The sequence below is a fragment of the Malus domestica genome, chromosome 01, assembly GCF_042453785.1.
Source record: "Malus domestica chromosome 01, GDT2T_hap1".
In the NCBI taxonomy this organism is placed as follows: Eukaryota; Viridiplantae; Streptophyta; class Magnoliopsida; order Rosales; family Rosaceae; genus Malus; species Malus domestica.
The window spans coordinates 3,508,223-3,526,263 of NC_091661.1; the positions used below are offsets into that span (position 1 = coordinate 3,508,223).

At 39.9% G+C, this 18,041-nt stretch overlaps 1 protein-coding gene across 1 annotated transcript; it reads right to left on the minus strand.

Annotated features, from left to right (window-relative positions):
* Window positions 1-1,077: 1,077 nt before the first annotated feature.
* LOC139196325 (uncharacterized) lies at window positions 1,078-8,413 on the minus strand. The gene is made up of 4 exons (XM_070822082.1): window positions 7,700-8,413; window positions 4,959-6,497; window positions 2,218-3,678; window positions 1,078-1,147 (listed from the first exon to the last, which is right to left on the minus strand). Exons 2-4 carry the CDS (start codon window positions 6,485-6,487, stop codon window positions 1,078-1,080), a joined length of 3,060 nt encoding a protein of 1,019 aa, XP_070678183.1. The 5' UTR covers window positions 6,488-6,497; window positions 7,700-8,413.
* Between the last annotated feature and the right edge of the window lie 9,628 nt (window positions 8,414-18,041).

An 18,041-nucleotide genomic window follows, 5' to 3' on the forward strand; every position in this document is an offset into this window, starting at 1 on the left:
TTTAAGAACAAGGGTGTGGATGGTCCTAATCTAGGCTAGGTGAGGATAATGTGGTTAACAAAGAACATAGGCTAAACAAGGCTCAACGGGGTTAAAACCTACAAAACATAATGGAATAGGGATATACGGCTTTTGGGCTATGGTGGACACTACACAACTTAATCTTGAATATGTGTTATGCAAATCAATGACATGTTTTGAATGAAATGGGCATGAGTTCTAGTGTTTGGTTCTAAGTGATGAAACGCCTTCTAAGTAGCAACCAAGCAAAGAATAATGAGATCATGCAACGACTTTAGAAAACAAAGAATGCACAGATTTTAACTCTCCAAATAAACGTTTAGGCTCAAGTCTCACAAGGTTGTAGCGTTAGTTTGAGTTACTTCCTTCAAGCATGTTACAAAAATGGATTTTTACTTTATGATTAAATGTGAATTCATAAGTTATAACCAAAACCAAGCATAAACCAAAGAGTAAATCAAACTTTTATCCATGTTTATAACTCTCTTTAACGGTCATGCAATTACAAACCGAATCCTCATCATTGTGTTGGAAGGTACCCTAAGACACAAACAAACACACAAAAACGACTCTTTTTGGGTTTTTTAAAACAAATTTTTCAAATTTTTATGGGATTTTCGGATTTTTGACTCAAAACACATTAAAACACACCAAAACAGCTTAAAAAGGTTTAAAAACAGCAAGAAACAACATTTGAAATTATGAGTGATAAACCCTACGAATTTGCATCAAAACACTTTGGTTACCCCCCCACACTTAAATCAAACATTGTCCTCAATGTTTCAAGCATAGACGCACACAAATAACAACCAAACAAACAAAACAATAGCTAAACAACCTAACATAGCAGAAACGAATTGAACAACAAAGAGAAGAGTTTAGGAACGCAAATCTGGAATTGGAGTGCTCTCTATGTTCTCCTTTGTTGAAAGCATGGGTTGCCTCCCAAGTAGCGCTTGCTTTAACGTCGTACAGCCGGACGTAGACCTCATTCACTCCTTACTAGGGCCCACGGCATCCAAGGGTATGTCATCCACGGCATGCTCCACAAAGGTGTCATAATAGGGCTTCAAACGATGCCCGTTCACGTTGAATTCTTGTCCCGTTTTCAAGCTTTGGATTTGGACTGCACCATGAACAAAAACATTAGTAATAACAAACGGTCCAATCCACTTAGAACGTAACTTACCGGGAAACAAACGCAAACGGGAATTGAACAATAGCACTTTCTGCCCAATTGAGAATGATTTCCCACGGATCATGTTGTCATGGAAAGCTTTGGTCTTTTGCTTGTAAATGCTTGCATTATCGTATGCCTCGTGCCGTATCTCATCAAGCTCATTCAATTGCAATCTCCTTTGACTTCCCGCTTCATCGAGGTTCATGTTAAACTTCTTGATGGCCCAAAGTGCTTTGTGCTCCAATTCAACGGGAAGATGGCATGCCTTGCCATAGACAAGTCGGAAGGGGGACATCCCAATGGGAGTTTTGTACGCCGTACGATACGCCCAAAGTGCATCATCTAACCGTAAGCTCCAATCCTTCCTTGGTGGCCCAACTGTCTTCTCAAGTATTTGCTTGATCTCTCGGTTGGAAACCTCGGCTTGACCATTCGTTTGAGGATGGTAAGGTGTAGAAACCTTATGGGTGACACTGTATTTCCTCAATAACGCTTCAATGGTCCGATTGCAAAAATGTGACCCTCCATCACTAATGATCACTCGTGGCATTCCAAACCTTGCAAAAATGTTAGTTCTAATAAAATCTGCAACCACTTTAGAATCATTAGTCCGGGTGGCCTTGGCTTCCACCCATTTCGACACATAATCAACCGCAAGCAAAATATACATGAAACCATACGATGAAGGGAAGGGACCCATAAAATCAATACCCCAAACATCAAAAATTTCAACATTTAGGATAGAAACCTACGGCATTTGGTCCCTAGCACTTATACCACCCATTCGTTGGCATTTATCACATGTTAAGCAAAATGTTTTAGCATCTTTAAAAATACTAGGCCAATAGAAACCACATTGTAACACCTTGAGGGCTGTGCGTTGTGTGCCAAAGTGCCCTCCACATGCATAAGTGTGACAAAAACTCAAAATTGAATGACATTCAGAATCGTGCACACAACGACGTATAATTTGATCGGGGCAAAATTTCCATAAGTATGGATCATCCCACACAAAGAGCCGTGCATCATGCCTAAGTTTATCACGTTGGTGCCTAGTGAACTCACTTGGAAAACGTTTTGACACTAAAAAGTTCACTAAATCGGCATACCAAGGCTCACTAACCTTTATGGACATCAATTGCTCATCCGGGAATGTCTCTGGAATAGGTATGACATCTTCTTCATGCACCAAACGGCTCAAGTGATCAGCCACAACGTTCTCACTTCCTTTCTTGTCTCGGATTTCAATATCGAACTCTTGGAGAAGAAGCATCCATCGAATAAGCCTTGGTTTAGCCTCCTTCTTCGTGAGCAAGTACTTCAATGCTGCATGATCAGTGTAAATGATTACTTTAGTACCAAGTAAATAAGAACGAAACTTATCTAAAGCAAAAACAACGGCAAGGAGTTCTTTTTCCGTTGTGGAGTAGTTCAATTGAGCATCGTTCAAGGTCCGAGAGGCATAATATATGACGTGTGGCTGTTTGTCCTTTCTTTGTCCCAAAACAGCGCCTAGAGCATAATCGGATGCATCGCACATAAGCTCGAAGGGAATGCTCCAATCTGGTGGCCGAATGATGGGGGCCGAAGTTAGCATCTCTTTGAGGTGTTTGAACGCCTTTTCACATTCCTCGTTGAAGTCGAAGGTCACATCCTTTTGGAGAAGTCGGCATAGGGGTGTGGAAATTTTTGAAAAGTCTTTGATGAATCGCCTATAAAATCCTGCATGTCCCAAAAACGAACGAACCTCTCTAACCGAAGTTGGAGAGGGTAAGTAGCGTACAAGATCTATTTTCGATTTATCAACCTCAATTCCCCTTGCAGAAACAATATGCCCTAAAACTATGCCTTGTTTTACCATAAAGTGACACTTTTCCCAATTTAAAACAAGGTTAGTTTCCATGCATCGTTTTAAGATTAATGTGAGATTTTCCAAGCAACCATCAAACGAATCGCCAAAGACACTAAAATCATCCATGAATACCTCAATAATCTTCTCAATAAAATCTGAAAAAATACTTACCATGCATCGTTGGAACGTGGCCGGTGCATTACATAAACCGAATGGCATGCGGCGGTAAGCAAAAGTACCAAATGGGCACGTGAATGTGGTCTTTTCTTGGTCTTCCGGAGCTATGACAATTTGATTATATCCCGAATAACCGTCAAGAAAACAATAAAAAGAATGACCGGCTAACCTTTCTAGCATTTGATCGATGAATGGTAGTGGAAAGTGGTCCTTCCTTGTGGTGTTGTTGAGCTTCCTATAGTCAATGCATACTCTCCAACCTGTTTGAATACGGGTTGGCACAAGCTCATCCTCGGCATTCTTCACCACAGTGACTCCGGACTTCTTTGGGACAACTTGAACCGGTGAGACCCAACGGCTATCCGAGATTGGATAGATCACTCCACAGTCGAGAAGCTTTATAATCTCCTTTTCACGACTTCCATCATCGGAGGGTTGAGCCGGCGTTGAGCTTCTCGAGTTGGTTTAGCCCCCTCCTCTAGAAAGATGCGATGCATGCATGTTGTAGGGCTAATTCCCTTAATATCGGCCAATGTCCATCCGATGGCTGTTTTGTGCTCTTTCAACACCCGAATCAACTTTTCTTCCTCTAATGCCGTGAGTGATGAAGAGACAATGATGGGCAACGTCTCTTCCTCTCCCAAGAATGCATACTTTAAATGGTCCGGCAACGGTTTAAGCTCAAGAACGGGGGCCTGAATCACAGAAGGTAACAACGTATTAGTGGAAACGGGAATTGGAATTGGGTTAGACGGCTTACCATGATGTTTTGGCAATGACTCCAAGGCAGCCACAAGCTCGGCATGTTCATCATTTGGTACGGCCATGTTGGGTTTTGTGCCAAATCCTTGTGCAATTGTCGTTTCGAGTGGATCGTCTTCCAACATATCAAGATAATCCTGCGCCAATTCATCCAATATATCAATAGAAAAACAAGAATGATCATCTTTAGGAAATTTCATAGCTTCAGAAATGTTAAAGTTAATAATCTCCCCATCAAATTCCATTGTCAACGTCCCTTTGAACACATCGATCTTGGTGCGTGCTGTTTTCATGAAAGGCCTCCCAAGTAGAATCGGCAATGGGGTGACATTTGGTGAGTCCTCCATCTCTAAAACGTAGAAATCCGCTGGAAATATCAAGTTATCCACCTGCACCAACACATCTTCCAAAACTCCTTACGGATATGCATTAGAACGATCGGCTAATTGAATTATAACACCATCGTTTTTAAGCTCTCCTAAGTTCATGGATGCATATATTGAGTATGGCATGACATTAATTGAAGCTCCTAGATCTAACATAGCATGTTCAAATTTAGTATTGCCTATAACACATGGAATTGTAAAACTTCCCGGATCTTTGCATTTAGGAGGTAATTTTCTTTGCAAAACAGCGGAAACATTCTCACTTACCTGGACAACCTCTTTGTTTGAAATTCTCTTTCTTGTTGTACATAGTTCCTTCAAAAACTTGGCGTACCTAGGTACTTGCTTAATTGCGTCAAGGAGAGGTATATTGACTTGCACTTTTCGGAACGTCTCTAGAATGTCCTTTTCAGCTTCTTCTTTCTTTGTTTGCTTGAACCTACTAGGAAAGGGGACATTCAAAGGAAAATCATTAGTAGGAATGGAATTGGACACAATTGTACCTTTATTTGGCAGATTGGATGGCTTAGGAGCCATTGAGACTTGCGGCAAAGGAACATCTTTCCTTGCCGTGGCCAACCCTTGTTCCTCCTCTTCAATTATCACTTCCTCCACCTTGTTTGAGGCTGATTTGGATGGTTGTGGGGCTGTTCCTACTTGTTTCCCACTTCTTAACATGATTGCCTTGGCAGATTCAAAGCCTCCTTTCGGATTTGCAATGGTTGAGCTAGGCAATCTTCCTTGCTCTCGAAACTGCCCCATGAACTCGGCAATTTGCCCTACTTGTTTCTCCAACTCGTCCACCTTTTTGTCCCTATTTTGCATTCCCTGCGCCATAGAAGTTAGTAAATTAAAAATTTGATCATTATCAATAGACGAACCTGATTTTTGGGTGGGTTGTGCTTGGGGTTGAGTTGGTGCAAATGGCTTTTGATAGAAACCCGGGGGTTGTTGCCTAAATGTGCTTTGTTGTTGGCCTTGTTGGGATTCTCGCCATTTGAAATTTGGATGATCACGCCAACCGGGATTGTAGGTGTTAGAAAAGGGATCATTCCTTTGTTGGTATTGCTGCCCAAAACCCACGGCATTTAGGGTCTCCCACCCTCCGTTCTCAATCAGTTGTGGGCACTTGTCCGTAGGGTGTCCTTGCATGGAACATACGCCACACGCACTTACATTTTGAACTTTTGGCCCTTCCACAACCTGAGAAAGCAAAGTAGTAAGGTTAGCCATTTGATTTTGAAGTTCGGTTATGGCACTTACCTCATTCACTTGGTGTTGCCGTGTGGTGCCTCTTTGTCCAACACCTTCGTATTGTTGAGCGTTCAACGCTCGATTGGCAATCAAAGTCTTTGCTTCCGTGGGGGTCTTATCTACCAATGCTCCTCCCGCCGAGGCATCTAGCATTTGTCGTTCGATTGGTAGAAGTCCCTCGTAGAAGTATTGCAGAAGAAGCTCCTCTTTCATTTGATGCTGTGGACAAGAAGCAACAAGAGATTTAAAACGTTCGTAATATGTAGGAAAAAACTCACCTTCTTCTTGTTGAATTCCACTTATCCTTTTTCGTCGGAGAATGACTCGAGAGGTTGGAAAAAACTTCTCTAAGAAAGCCCGTTTCATGCTCTCCCAAGATGTGACCGTTCCGGGAGCTAATTCATATAACCAATCCTTCGCCTTTTCCATAAGAGAAAAGGGGAAAGCCTTCATCTTCAATATACTCCCGTCCACGTTTACCGGAGTCATGCTTAAGCAAACGACTTCAAACTCCTTCAAGTGTTTGTTTGGATCTTCCATGGACAGCCCATGGTACTTCGGAATGTGATGTAACAACCTTGACTTCAATTCAAACTCGGCAGTTTTGTCCTGGGCCGCCCTAGGGTATTGGATACATAGAGGTGCGGCATTATCCAATCCCGAAGCGGAAAGCTCCTTGATCGTTCGGTTGTCCGCTGCCATGTCTTCCACTTCCTCTTCAACTTCAGAAACGGACTCGGAACTTGCACTTGATTCACTAGGTTCCGGGTTCTTCCTCTTTCGTCTCAACTCACGCTCAAAATCGTCGTCAAAGTCTAAAATATGTTCTTGAACCGGATTAGAACTCCGAGTCATAAACAAGTACCTAAAACAAGAAACAAAATAACATAAGAATCTGATCTAATAAGAAAAACGAAAATAACAATCCAAGGGATTAGCAAAGTTGCTAATCCCCGGCAACGGCGCCAAAATTTGATGTGAAAATTATGTTGACACTCAAATTAACCCTCTTTTTATCAATTGTAGCAAAGTATGTAAGTAGGGATCGTTCTAAACCGGGGATTAGGAGGGATTGCAAAATCACTTGAAAACTGACTCAAATATGTAAAAACAAGTTTAAAACACTAAACTAGACTCAAAGAATGCAAAACTAAACTTTAAAACACCAAAACAAACCAAAAGACTCAAAACAGCACCAAAACACTCAAAACTGCCTTAAAAACACAATCTGGGCAGTTTTGGACACTAAGCACCAAATTGGACGAATTTGGGTTTTAACTTGAATCAAAACACTTAAAAACACAAAGTAAAACACTTACTAACTAATTTGACACTTTAAAACAAAGGGGGATTGGTTTTGGACGAATTTAAAAACAAAACAAACTTTGTAAATTAGAACAGATTGTAAAAACGAATTTGATTTAAATGGGTGAATGGAAGGCTAGCTAAGGGGTTCATCTCCACACATGTTATACTTGCATACAAAACAATTTCCAATTGCTTTTCAATAAACCATGAATTCTCAATGCCCCAAGTTAATTAGGTCCGCTTAAATTAACCCTCAGATTTTCCTAACGTTATTGAATTGGATGATAGCATACGACAACCCAAACATTCCCCACAAGTCCCCTACATGATTGCATAATAGAGATACAAGCAAGAATCATTAAGTTCTATGAAAACCATAAGCATTGACGAAGCACTTGTTACTATGATTGCATGAAACTTATGCCAAGAATTTACTTAACGCGATTGAGATCATCAACCTTTACTACCTGTGAATATAATTCCATAACGATTAGGTGAAATTTCCTTATATCCTAGCATTCAATTTATGCATGATAATTAAGCGTGCACTCTCAACCAACACACACAAATCAATGTAATCCACATAGATAAGTAAATTGAATTCACAACTTATGAAACGCAATTAGAAGTAATCAAATCATAACGCAAGCATAAACATGTATTTCGAATCCCCCCCTAGCCAAGGGGGGGTTTAGTTCCTCATACGCACAAAACAAAGAGAATTGAATTTAAACATTGAAATCAAAGGAAAAGAAACACCTAGAAATTCCAGCGACGCGAACTTGAATTGCATGAACTTCCGAGCTTCCTTCTCCTCCTCCTTGGTGCGGCAAGGGTCTAGGGACAGGTTTAGGACCTTAGGTGTATGGATGCATGGTTATGGAGGGATGTAGTAGTGTTTAGGAGAAGGGAATGGTGCGGCAAAGGTGTGGAGAGAGTTTGGACGAATTTCTGGAGTGAATTCTGAATTGTGGTGAGTGGTGATCTGATTTAGGGGTTAATAGGAGTATATATAGGCACTTAAAACCCTAGGGTAATCAGATATGGACTTGGATAACCCAAATCCACAAGGAAATAGGTCTAAACAATCAGATTTTGCAAGGAAAAAGGGCTCCTAGGTGCGGCAGGGATAGGATAAGGTGATAAGGTTTCTAGAATGCCTTGCAAGGCAAGGAACTAGGCATCTAGAAGCTAGGGTGCGGCACCAATGTAGGGATTTAAGGATAGGGCTTCTAGAAAGCCTCAAAACTGATAGGAATTGTATGAAACTCACGGCATTGATGTAAACTTTCTAGAAACTTCTCATTTGTGTCCTACAACACTTAGGAGTCCTTCTAGCATTAGGAAAACATGTCTCAATCCTCCCTTGACTTGGAATTCTTCTTTGTTGCTGAAACTTGATGCCATTTGGATTTAACTTTCCTACTTCAAGTAGGAAACCTTGTTTGAGTAGGAATCTTCATCTTTCAAGGAATCCTAATTCAACTGGGAAACCCATTTTGACTAGGAATCCTAATTCAACTAGGATTCCATCTTCACTTAGGCGCTTTCCTACTTCGACTAGGAAACCTTGTTCAAGTAGGAAACATTATCTTCAAATCTTCAATTTCGTCCATCCTCTTGGCTCCAAGTATATGACATCCATTCCAAGCTCAACTTTGCTCCAAAAGGCTCCAAAATGCATCCTTTTGCATACTTTGCCCTTAGAACCTGAAAACACATAAAACTAGCTTAAAAGACTACTTTACTAAGCAAAAACACTATAAATGTATAAGAACAAGCTAAACTAAGGCGCATAAATATGCTCCTATCAGGAGGTGCCCTTCGAGTTCAACGAGGGGTGTGAAAAGGCGTTCAAACACCTTAAAGAGATGCTAACTTCGGCCCCCATCATTCGGCCACCAGATTGGAGCATCCCCTTCGAGCTTATGTGCGATGCATCCGATTATGCTCTAGGCGCTGTTTTGGGACAAAGGAAGGACAAACAGCCACACGTCATATATTATGCCTCTCGGACCTTGAACGATGCTCAATTGAACTACTCCACCACGGAAAAAGAACTCCTTGCCGTTGTTTTTGCTTTAGATAAGTTTCGTTCTTATTTACTTGGTACTAAAGTAATAATTTACACTGATCATGCAGCGTTGAAGTACTTGCTCACGAAGAAGGAGGCTAAACCAAGGCTTATTCGATGGATGCTTCTTCTCCAAGAGTTCGATATCGAAATCTGAGACAAGAAAGGTAGTGAGAACGTTGTGGCTGATCACTTGAGCCGTTTGGTGCATGAAGAAGATGTCGTCCCGATTCCAGAAACATTCCCGGATGAGCAATTGATGTCCATAAAGGTTAGTGAGCCTTGGTATGCCGATTTAGTGAACTTTTTAGTGTCAAAACGTTTTCCAAGTGAGTTCACTAGGCACCAACGTGATAAACTTAGGCATGATGCACGGTTTTTTGTGTGGGATGATCCGTACTTATGGAAATTTTGCCCCGATCAGATGATACGTCGTTGTGTGCATGATTTTGAATGTCATTCAATTTTGAGTTTTTGTCACACATATGCATGTGGAGGGCACTTTGGCACACAACGCACAGCCCTCAAGGTGTTACAATGTGGATTCTATTGGCCTAGTATTTTTAAAGATGCTAAAACTTTTTGCTTAACATGTGATAAATGCCAACGAATGGGTGGTATTAGTGCAAGGGACCAAATGCCGCAGGTTTCTATCCTAAATGTTGAAATTTTTGATGTTTGGGGTATTGATTTTATGGGTCCCTTCCCTTCATCGTATGGTTTCATGTATATTTTGCTTGCGGTTGATTATGTGTCAAAATGGGTGGAAGCCAAGGCCACCCGGACTAATGATTCTAAAGTGGTTGCAGATTTTATTAGAACTAACATTTTTGCAAGGTTTGGAATGCCACGAGTGATCATTAGTGATGGAGGGTCACATTTTTGCAATCGGACCATTGAAGCGTTATTGAGGAAATACAGTGTCACCCATAAGGTTTCTACACCTTACCATCCTCAAACGAATGGCCAAGCCGAGGTTTCCAACCGAGAGATCAAGCAAATACTTGAGAAGACCGTTGGGCCAACACGGAAGGATTGGAGCCTACGGTTAGATGATGCACTTTGGGCGTATCGTACGGCGTACAAAACCCCCATTGGGATGTCCCCCTTCCGACTTGTCTATGGCAAGGCGTGCCATCTTTCCGTTGAATTGGAGCACAAAGCACTTTGGGCCATCAAGAAGTTTAACATGAACCTCGATGAAGCGGGAAGTCAAAGGAGATTGCAATTGAATGAGCTTGATGAGATACGGCACGAGGCGTACGATAATGCAAGCATTTACAAGCAAAAGACCAAAGCTTTCCATGACAACATGATCCGTGGGAAATCATTCTCAATTGGGCAGAAAGTGCTATTGTTCAATTCCCGTTTACGTTTGTTTCCCGGTAAGTTACGTTCTAAGTGGATTGGACCGTTTGTTATTTCTAATGTTTTTGTTCATGGTGCAGTCCAAATCCAAAGCTTGAAAACGGGACAAGAATTCAACGTGAACGGGCATCGTTTGAAGCCCTATTATGACACCTTTGTGGAGCATGCCGTGGATGACATACCCTTGGATGCCGTGGGCCCTAGTAAGGAGTGAATGAGGTCTTCGTCCGGCTGTACGATGTTAAAGCAAGCGCTACTTGGGAGGCAACCCATGCATTCAACAAAGGAGGACATCGCGAGCACTCCAATTCCAGATATTGCGTTCCTAAACTCTTCTCTTTGTTGTTAAATTCATTTCTGCTATGTTAGGTTGTTTCGATGTTGTTTTGTTTGTTTGTTTGTTATTTGTGTGAGTCTATGCTTGAAACATTGAGGACAATGTTTGATTTAAGTGTGGGGGGGTAACCAAAGTGTTTTGATGCAAATTCGTAGGGTTTATCACTCATAATTTCAAATGTTGTTTCTTGCTGTTTTTAAGCCTTTTTAAGCTGTTTTGGTGTGTTTTAATGTGTTTTGAGTCAAAAATCTGAAAATCCCATAAAAATTTGAAAAATTTGTTTTAAAAATCCAAAAAGAGTCGTTTTTGTGTGTTTGTTTGTGTCTTAGGGTACCTTCCAACACAATGATGAGGATTCGGTTTGTAATTGCATGACAGTTAAAGAGAGTTATAAACATGGATAAAAGTTTGATTTACTCTTTGGTTTATGCTTGGTTGTGGTTATAACTTATGAATTCACATGTAATCATAAAGTAAAAATCCGTTTTTGTAACATGCTTGAAGGAAGTAACTCAAACTAACGCTACAACCTTGTGAGACTTGAGCCTAAACGTTCATTTGGAGAGTTAAAATCTGTGCATTCTTTGTTTTCTAAAGTCGTTGCATGATCTCATTAGTCTTTGCTTGGTTGCTACTTAGAAGGCGTTTCATCACTTAGAACCAAACACTAGAACTCATGCCCATTTCATTCAAAACATGTCATTGATTTGCATAACACATATTCAAGATTAAGTTGTGTAGTGTCCACCATAGCCCAAAAGCCGTATATCCCTATTCCATTATGTTTTGTAGGTGTTAACCCCGTTGAGCCTCGTTTAGCCTATTTCCCTTGTTAACCACATTATCCTCACCTAGCCTAGATTAGGACCATCCACACCCTTGTTCTTAAAACGTAGTAAAGCATAACGCAAGATGAATTCCTTTTGATCAATGTGTGCGGGAAACAAGTGTGGGGGAAGGATTAGTGATATAGGGATGTGCCAAAGTATTGAATGAGGCACGGCAAAGAAGAGGAAAAAATAAGAAAAGAAAGAAAAAAATTCGTGAAAAATAGAAAGAAAAAAAGAAAAGTGTGAAAAACATGCAAAATAGTTGAAAAGCATGTGAAAAAGAGTTCCAAAGTGTTGTTTGTTGAAGAAAGGGTCCAAAGAGTTGCATTCGGCCCTAATTGATTGTTTGAGTCTTCCCTTCTGTTTTGAATTTGATTTCGGCATGCTAAAGTGAATTCTAAGTTTCGATTTCCATACTTTGCTTACTATTGTTTTAAAGAACGTTTGTTTTCCATATCCGTTTTTGTTAGCCAATACCTTAAGCCCCGTTACAACCCTTGACTTTAATCTTGAGTGTTGTGTATTTCAATTTGTGGAGTCTGAAATTGGTTTGAGCATATGGTGTCATTGGTTCTCGCATCTAAGTAGTAGCATTCCATTCATGAGATCATATTGATAAACATGTTTATTAACTCCGAAAATTGCTTTCTTTGTTATACATATATGTGAGCATTCGTTTTTATTTTTACATCAATCTTCTCACATATAACTAGTGTAGGGTGTGTAGTTAGACAATCTGAGTGAAAATAGAGTGCATATCTAGTAAGGAATTGAGGGATTCTCTAAGGCATGTTACTACATTCAAAACATTGTTTTAATTGGTTAAATGTGAACTAGTAAGTAGTGACTATGATTAAGTATGGGCTTGAGTGTAAAGATGGCTAAAATCTGTGGGAATGATGATTTTTAACATGTCATGTGCATTGGAAATCCCTGAGGCGATTGTTGGAAGGTTTAGGTTGTTTTACTTGTTTTATTTCGTTTTGTTCTTTTGTTTCGTTTTGTTTTGCTCGAGGACTAGCAAAAGCTAAGTGTGGGGGAATTTGATAGGAGCATATTTATGCCCCTTAGTTTAGCTTGTTCTTGAACATTTATAGTGTTTTTGCTTAGTAAAGTAGTCTTTTAAGCTAGTTTTATGTGTTTTCAGGTTCTAAGGGCAAAGTATGCAAAAGGATGCATTTTGTAGCCTTTTGGAGCAAAGTTGAGCTTGGAATGAATGTCATATGCTTGGAGCCAAGAGGATGGACGAAATTGAAGATTTGAAGATGATGTTTCCTACTTGAACAAGGTTTCCTAGTCGAAGTAGGAAAGCGCCTAAGTGAAGATGGAATCCTAGTTGAATTAGGACTCCTAGTCAAAATGGGTTTCCTAGTTGAATTAGGATTCCTTGAAGATGAAGATTCCTACTCAAACAAGGTTTCCTACTTGAAGTAGGAGAGTTAAAACCAAATGGCATCAAGTTTCAGCAACAAAGAAGTTTTCCAAGTCCAAGAAGGAAAAGGAATCCAAGATGAAGAAGGAGAAGAATTCCAAGTCAAGGGAGGATTGAGACATGTTTTCCTAATGCTAGAAGGACTCCTAAGTGTTGTAGGACACAAATGAGAAGTTTCTAGAAAGTTTACATCCTTGCCGAGGGTTTCATGCAATTCCTATCAGTTTTGGGGCTTTCTAGAAGCCCTATCCTTAAATCCCTACATTGGTGCCGCACCCTAGCTTCTAGATGCCTAGTTCCTTGCCTTGCAAGGCATTCTAGAAACCTTATCACCTTATCCTATCCCTGCCGCACCTAGGACCCCTTTTCCCTTGCAAAATCTGATTGTTTAGACCTATTTCCTTGTGGATTTGGGTTATCCAAGTCCATATCTGATTACCCTAGGGTTTTAAGTGCCTATATATACTCCTATTAACCCCTAAATCAGATGACCACTCACCACAATTCACAATTCACTCCAGAAATTCGTCCAAACTCTCTCCACACCTTTGCCGCACCATTCCCTTCCCCTAAACACTACTACATCCCTCCATAACCATGCATCCATACCCCTAAGGCTCTAAACCTGTCCCTAGACCCTTGCCGCACCAAGGAGGAGGAGAAGGAAGCTCGGAAGTTCATGCAATTCAAGTTCGCGTCGCTGGAATTTCTAGGTGTTTTGTTTTCCTTTGATTTCAATGTTTAAATTCAATTCTCTTTGTTTTGTGCGTATGAGGAACTAAACCCCCCCTTGGCTAGGGGGGGATTCGAAATACATGTTTATGCTTGCGTTATGATTTGATTACTTCTAATTGCGTTTCATAAGTTGTGAATTCAATTTACTTATCTATGTGGATTACATTGATTTGTGTGTGTTGGTTGAGAGTGCACGCTTAATTATCATGCATAAATTGAATGCTAGGATATAAGGAAATTTCACCTAATCGTTATGGAATTATATTCACAAGTAGTAAAGGTTGATGATCTCAATCGCGTTAAGTAAATTCTTGGCATAAGTTTCATGCAATCATAGTAACAAGTGCTTCGTCAATGCTTATGGTTTTCATAGAACTTAATGATTCTTGCTTGTATCTCTATTATGCAATCATGTAGGGGACTTGTGGGGAATGTTTTGGGTTGTCGTATGCGATTCCAATTCAATAACGTTAGGAAAATCTGAGGGTTAATTTAAGCGGACCTAATTAACTTGGGGCATTGAGAATTCATGGTTTATTGAAAAGCAATTGGAAATCGTTTTGTATGCAAGTATAACATGTGTGGAGATGAACCCCTTAGCTAGCCTTCCATTCACCCATTTAAATCAAATTCGTTTTTACAATCTGTTCTAATTTACAAAGTTTGTTTTGTTTTAAATTCGTCCAAAACCAATCCCCCTTTGTTTTAAAGTGTCAAATTAGTTAGTAAGTGTTTTACTTTGTGTTTTTAAGTGTTTTGATTCAAGTTAAAACCCAAATTCGTCCAATTTGGTGCTTAGTGTCCAAAACTGCCCAGATTGTGTTTTTAAGGCAGTTTTGAGTGTTTTGGTGCTGTTTTGAGTCTTTTGGTTTGTTTTGGTGTTTTAAAGTTTAGTTTTGCATTCTTTGAGTCTATTTTAGTGTTTTAAACTTGTTTTTACGTTTTTGAGTCAATTCCAAGTGATTTTGCAATCCCTCCTAATCCCCGGTCTAGAACGATCCCTACTTACATACATTGCTACAATTGATAAAAAGAGGGTTTAATTTGAGTGCTTATATATTTCACATCACTTACATGTGATCGTTGTCAACGAATGGGTAATATAAGTGCTAAGGATCAAATGCCACAAAACCCTATACTTTCTGTTGAAATATTTGATGTGTAGGGAATTGATTTTATGGGTCCTTTTCCTTCCTCACATGGGTTTCTCTATATCTTGTTGGCGGTGGATTATGTTTCCAAATGGGTGGAAGCAAAAGCCACCCGGACTAACGATTCTAAAGTGGTTGCAGATTTTGTGAAGTCTAACATTTTTGCTAGGTTTGGAATGCCTCGAGTCCTTATAAGTGATGGAGGTTCACATTTTTGTAATCGCACAATCGAGGCACTGCTTAAGAAGTATGATGTGATATTAACTAGCACTCAAATTAAACCCTCTTTTTATCAATTGTAGCAATGTATGTAAGTAGGGATCGTTCTAGACCGGGGATTAGGAGGGATTGCAAAATCACTTGGAATTGACTCAAAAACGTAAAAACAAGTTTAAAACACTAAAATAAACTCAATGAATGCAAAACTAAACTTTAAAACATCAAAACAAACCAAAAGACTCAAAACAGCACCAAAACACTCAAAACTGCCTTAAAACCACTTTCTGGGCAGTTTTGAACTCTAAACAAGATTTTGACGAAAATAGGTTTTAACTTGACTCAAAACACTTAAAAATACAAACTAACACACTCTCTAACTAATTTGACACTTGAAAACAAAGGGGGATTTGGTTTTTACGAAATTGAAAACAAAACATAAACTTGTAAATCAAAACAGATTTTAAAACGAATTTGATTGAATTGAATGGATAGAAAGCTAGCTAAGGGGTTCATCTCCACACATGTTATACTTGCATTCAAAACGATTTCCAATTGCTTTTCAATAACCCATGAATTCTCAACGCCCCAAGTTAATTAGGTCCGCTTAAATTAACCTTCAGATTTTCCTAACGTTATTGAATTGGATGATTGCATACGACAACCCAAAGCATTCCCCACAAGTCCCCTACATGATTGTATAATAGAGATACAAGCAAGAATCATTAAGTTCTATGAAAACCATAAGCATTGACGAGGCACTCGTAACTATGAATTGCATGAAACTTATGCCAAGAATTTACTTAACACGATTGTGATCAACAACCTTTACTACTTGTGAATATAAGTTCATAACGATTAGGTGAAATTCCCTTATATCCTAGCATCAAATTCATGCATGCAAAATAAGTGTCGACCCTCAATCAACATACAAGAATAAGTTTTAATTCACATAGATAAGCAAATTGAAATCACAACTTATGAAACGCAATTAGAAGTAATCAAATCATATAGCAAGCATAAACATGGTTTCGAATCCCCCCCTAGCCAAGGGGGGTTTAGTTCCTCATACTCGCAAAGCAAAGATACATAAATTTAGAAATTAAAACCCAAAGAAAGAAAACACCTAGAAGGCTCCAACTTGGCAGCAAGATCATCAATGATTTCCCTTTCCTCCTTGCTGCGGCAGAGAAGTTTAGAACAGGTTTTGGGTAGTATTTAGGATGTAGAATGGATGGGGAAGGGTAGGGAAAGGTTTAGGGTTGATGGGGGTACGGCTAGGGATGATTTTTGGGCAGAATTTTGGGATTTTGGTGATGGGAAGGTGCGGCAGAATGCAAGGGAAGATTTCTGGCGTGAATGATTGTGTATGAGAGGTCGTGATCTGATCTAGGGGTTATAATGAGTATATATAGGCATCCAAAACCCTAGGGTAATCAGATTAGGGTTTCTAGAAGCCCAAATCCACCAGAAATTAGGTTAAAACAATCAGATTTTTAGTGGGAATAAGGCCTAAGGTGCGGCTAGGGTTAGGGTTTAGAGATGGGCCTTCTAGAATGCCTTGCAAGGCAAGGAAATCAGATATTCTAGAGGCCTAGGTGCGGCTAGGGTTAGGGTCCACAAGGAATTAGGGTTTAGGTCATCTAAAAGCCCAAAACCAAGAATAGAAACTCTCGAAAATGGAAACCTCCAAGAATAGAAACTTCCAACTTTAGAAACTTTGGTTTCCAAATCTGAATTCTTTGTTCTTCACTTTCATTTCTTCATTTCTTAAGCTCCTTTGACCTTCAAACTCGTCCATTCCTTGTGCTCCATTAGCATACACTCCATTCTAGCTCAATTTTGCTCTAAAATGCTACATTTTACACTTCTTTGCATACTTCGTCTCTAAACCTGAAATTGCACAAAAATGACTTTAAACACTAAAATAACTAAAGAAAAACAACATAAATGCTTAAGAACAAGCCAACTAAGTCGCATAAATATGCTCCTATCAAAGTACAACGTTACACATAGGGTTTCGACACCCTATCATCCTCAAACAAGCGGGCAAGCCGAGGTGTCGAATCGGGAGATAAAACAGATTCTTGAGAAGACAGTTAGGCCAACAAGAAAAGATTGGAGCTTGAGGTTAGAAGATGCATTGTGGGCTTATAGGACCGCCTACAAAACACCCATAGGTATGTCTCCCTTTCGGCTTGTGTATGGTAAACCATGTCAGTTACTTGTGGAGTTGGAGCACAAGGCTCATTGGGCCGTGAGGAAGTTCAACATGGATGTAGATGAGGCGGGACTTCACCGTAAGCTACAATTGAATGAACTTGAGGAAATACGGAATGAAGCTTACGAGAATGCTCGCCTTTACAAGGAAAAGACAAAGGCCTTTCATGACAAGATGATTCGCACCAAGTCCTTCGATGTTGGACAAAAAGTGTTGTTGTTTAATTCTCGTCTTCGTCTATTTCCGGGTAAGTTACGTTCCTGTTGGATTGGACCCTTTGTTATTACTGATGTTTTTACTCATGGTGCAGTCCAAGTTCGTAGTTTCAAAACAGGTCAAGAGTTCAAGGTGAATGGGCATCGCTTGAAGCCGTACTACGAGAGCTTTGTATAACATGATGTGGAGGCGACAACCCACTATGCCGTGGGTTCCCATGAAGGTTGATCAATGTGGCTTCGTCCGGCTGCACGACGTTAAACCAAGCGCTACTTGGGAGGCAACCCATGCATTCGATGAAGGAAGACCTAGAGAGCACTCCAATTCCAGATTTGTGTTCCTAAACCTTTCTCTTTGTTGCTATTTCGTTTCTGTCATTTAGATTGTTTGGTTGTTGTTTTCTTTGCTTGTTGGTTATTTGTGTTAGTTTATGCTTGAAACATTGAGGACAATGTTTGATTTAAGTGTGGGGGGGGGGGGGGGTAACCAAAGTGTTTTGATACAAATTCGTAGGGTTTTAT

Coding starts and splice junctions, on each gene's coding strand:
- LOC139196325 (XM_070822082.1), bottom strand. CDS start 6,487: ATGACTCGGAGTTCTAATCCGGTTCAAGAACATATTTTAGACTTTGAC. Junction 3,679..4,958: donor ATTGAAGAGGAGGAACAAGG/GTTGGCCACGGC, acceptor CTCGAGAAGCTC/AACGCCGGCTCAACCCTCCG. Junction 1,148..2,217: donor CTTAGGCATGATGCACGGCT/CTTTGTGTGGGA, acceptor TTCATGGTGCAG/TCCAAATCCAAAGCTTGAAA.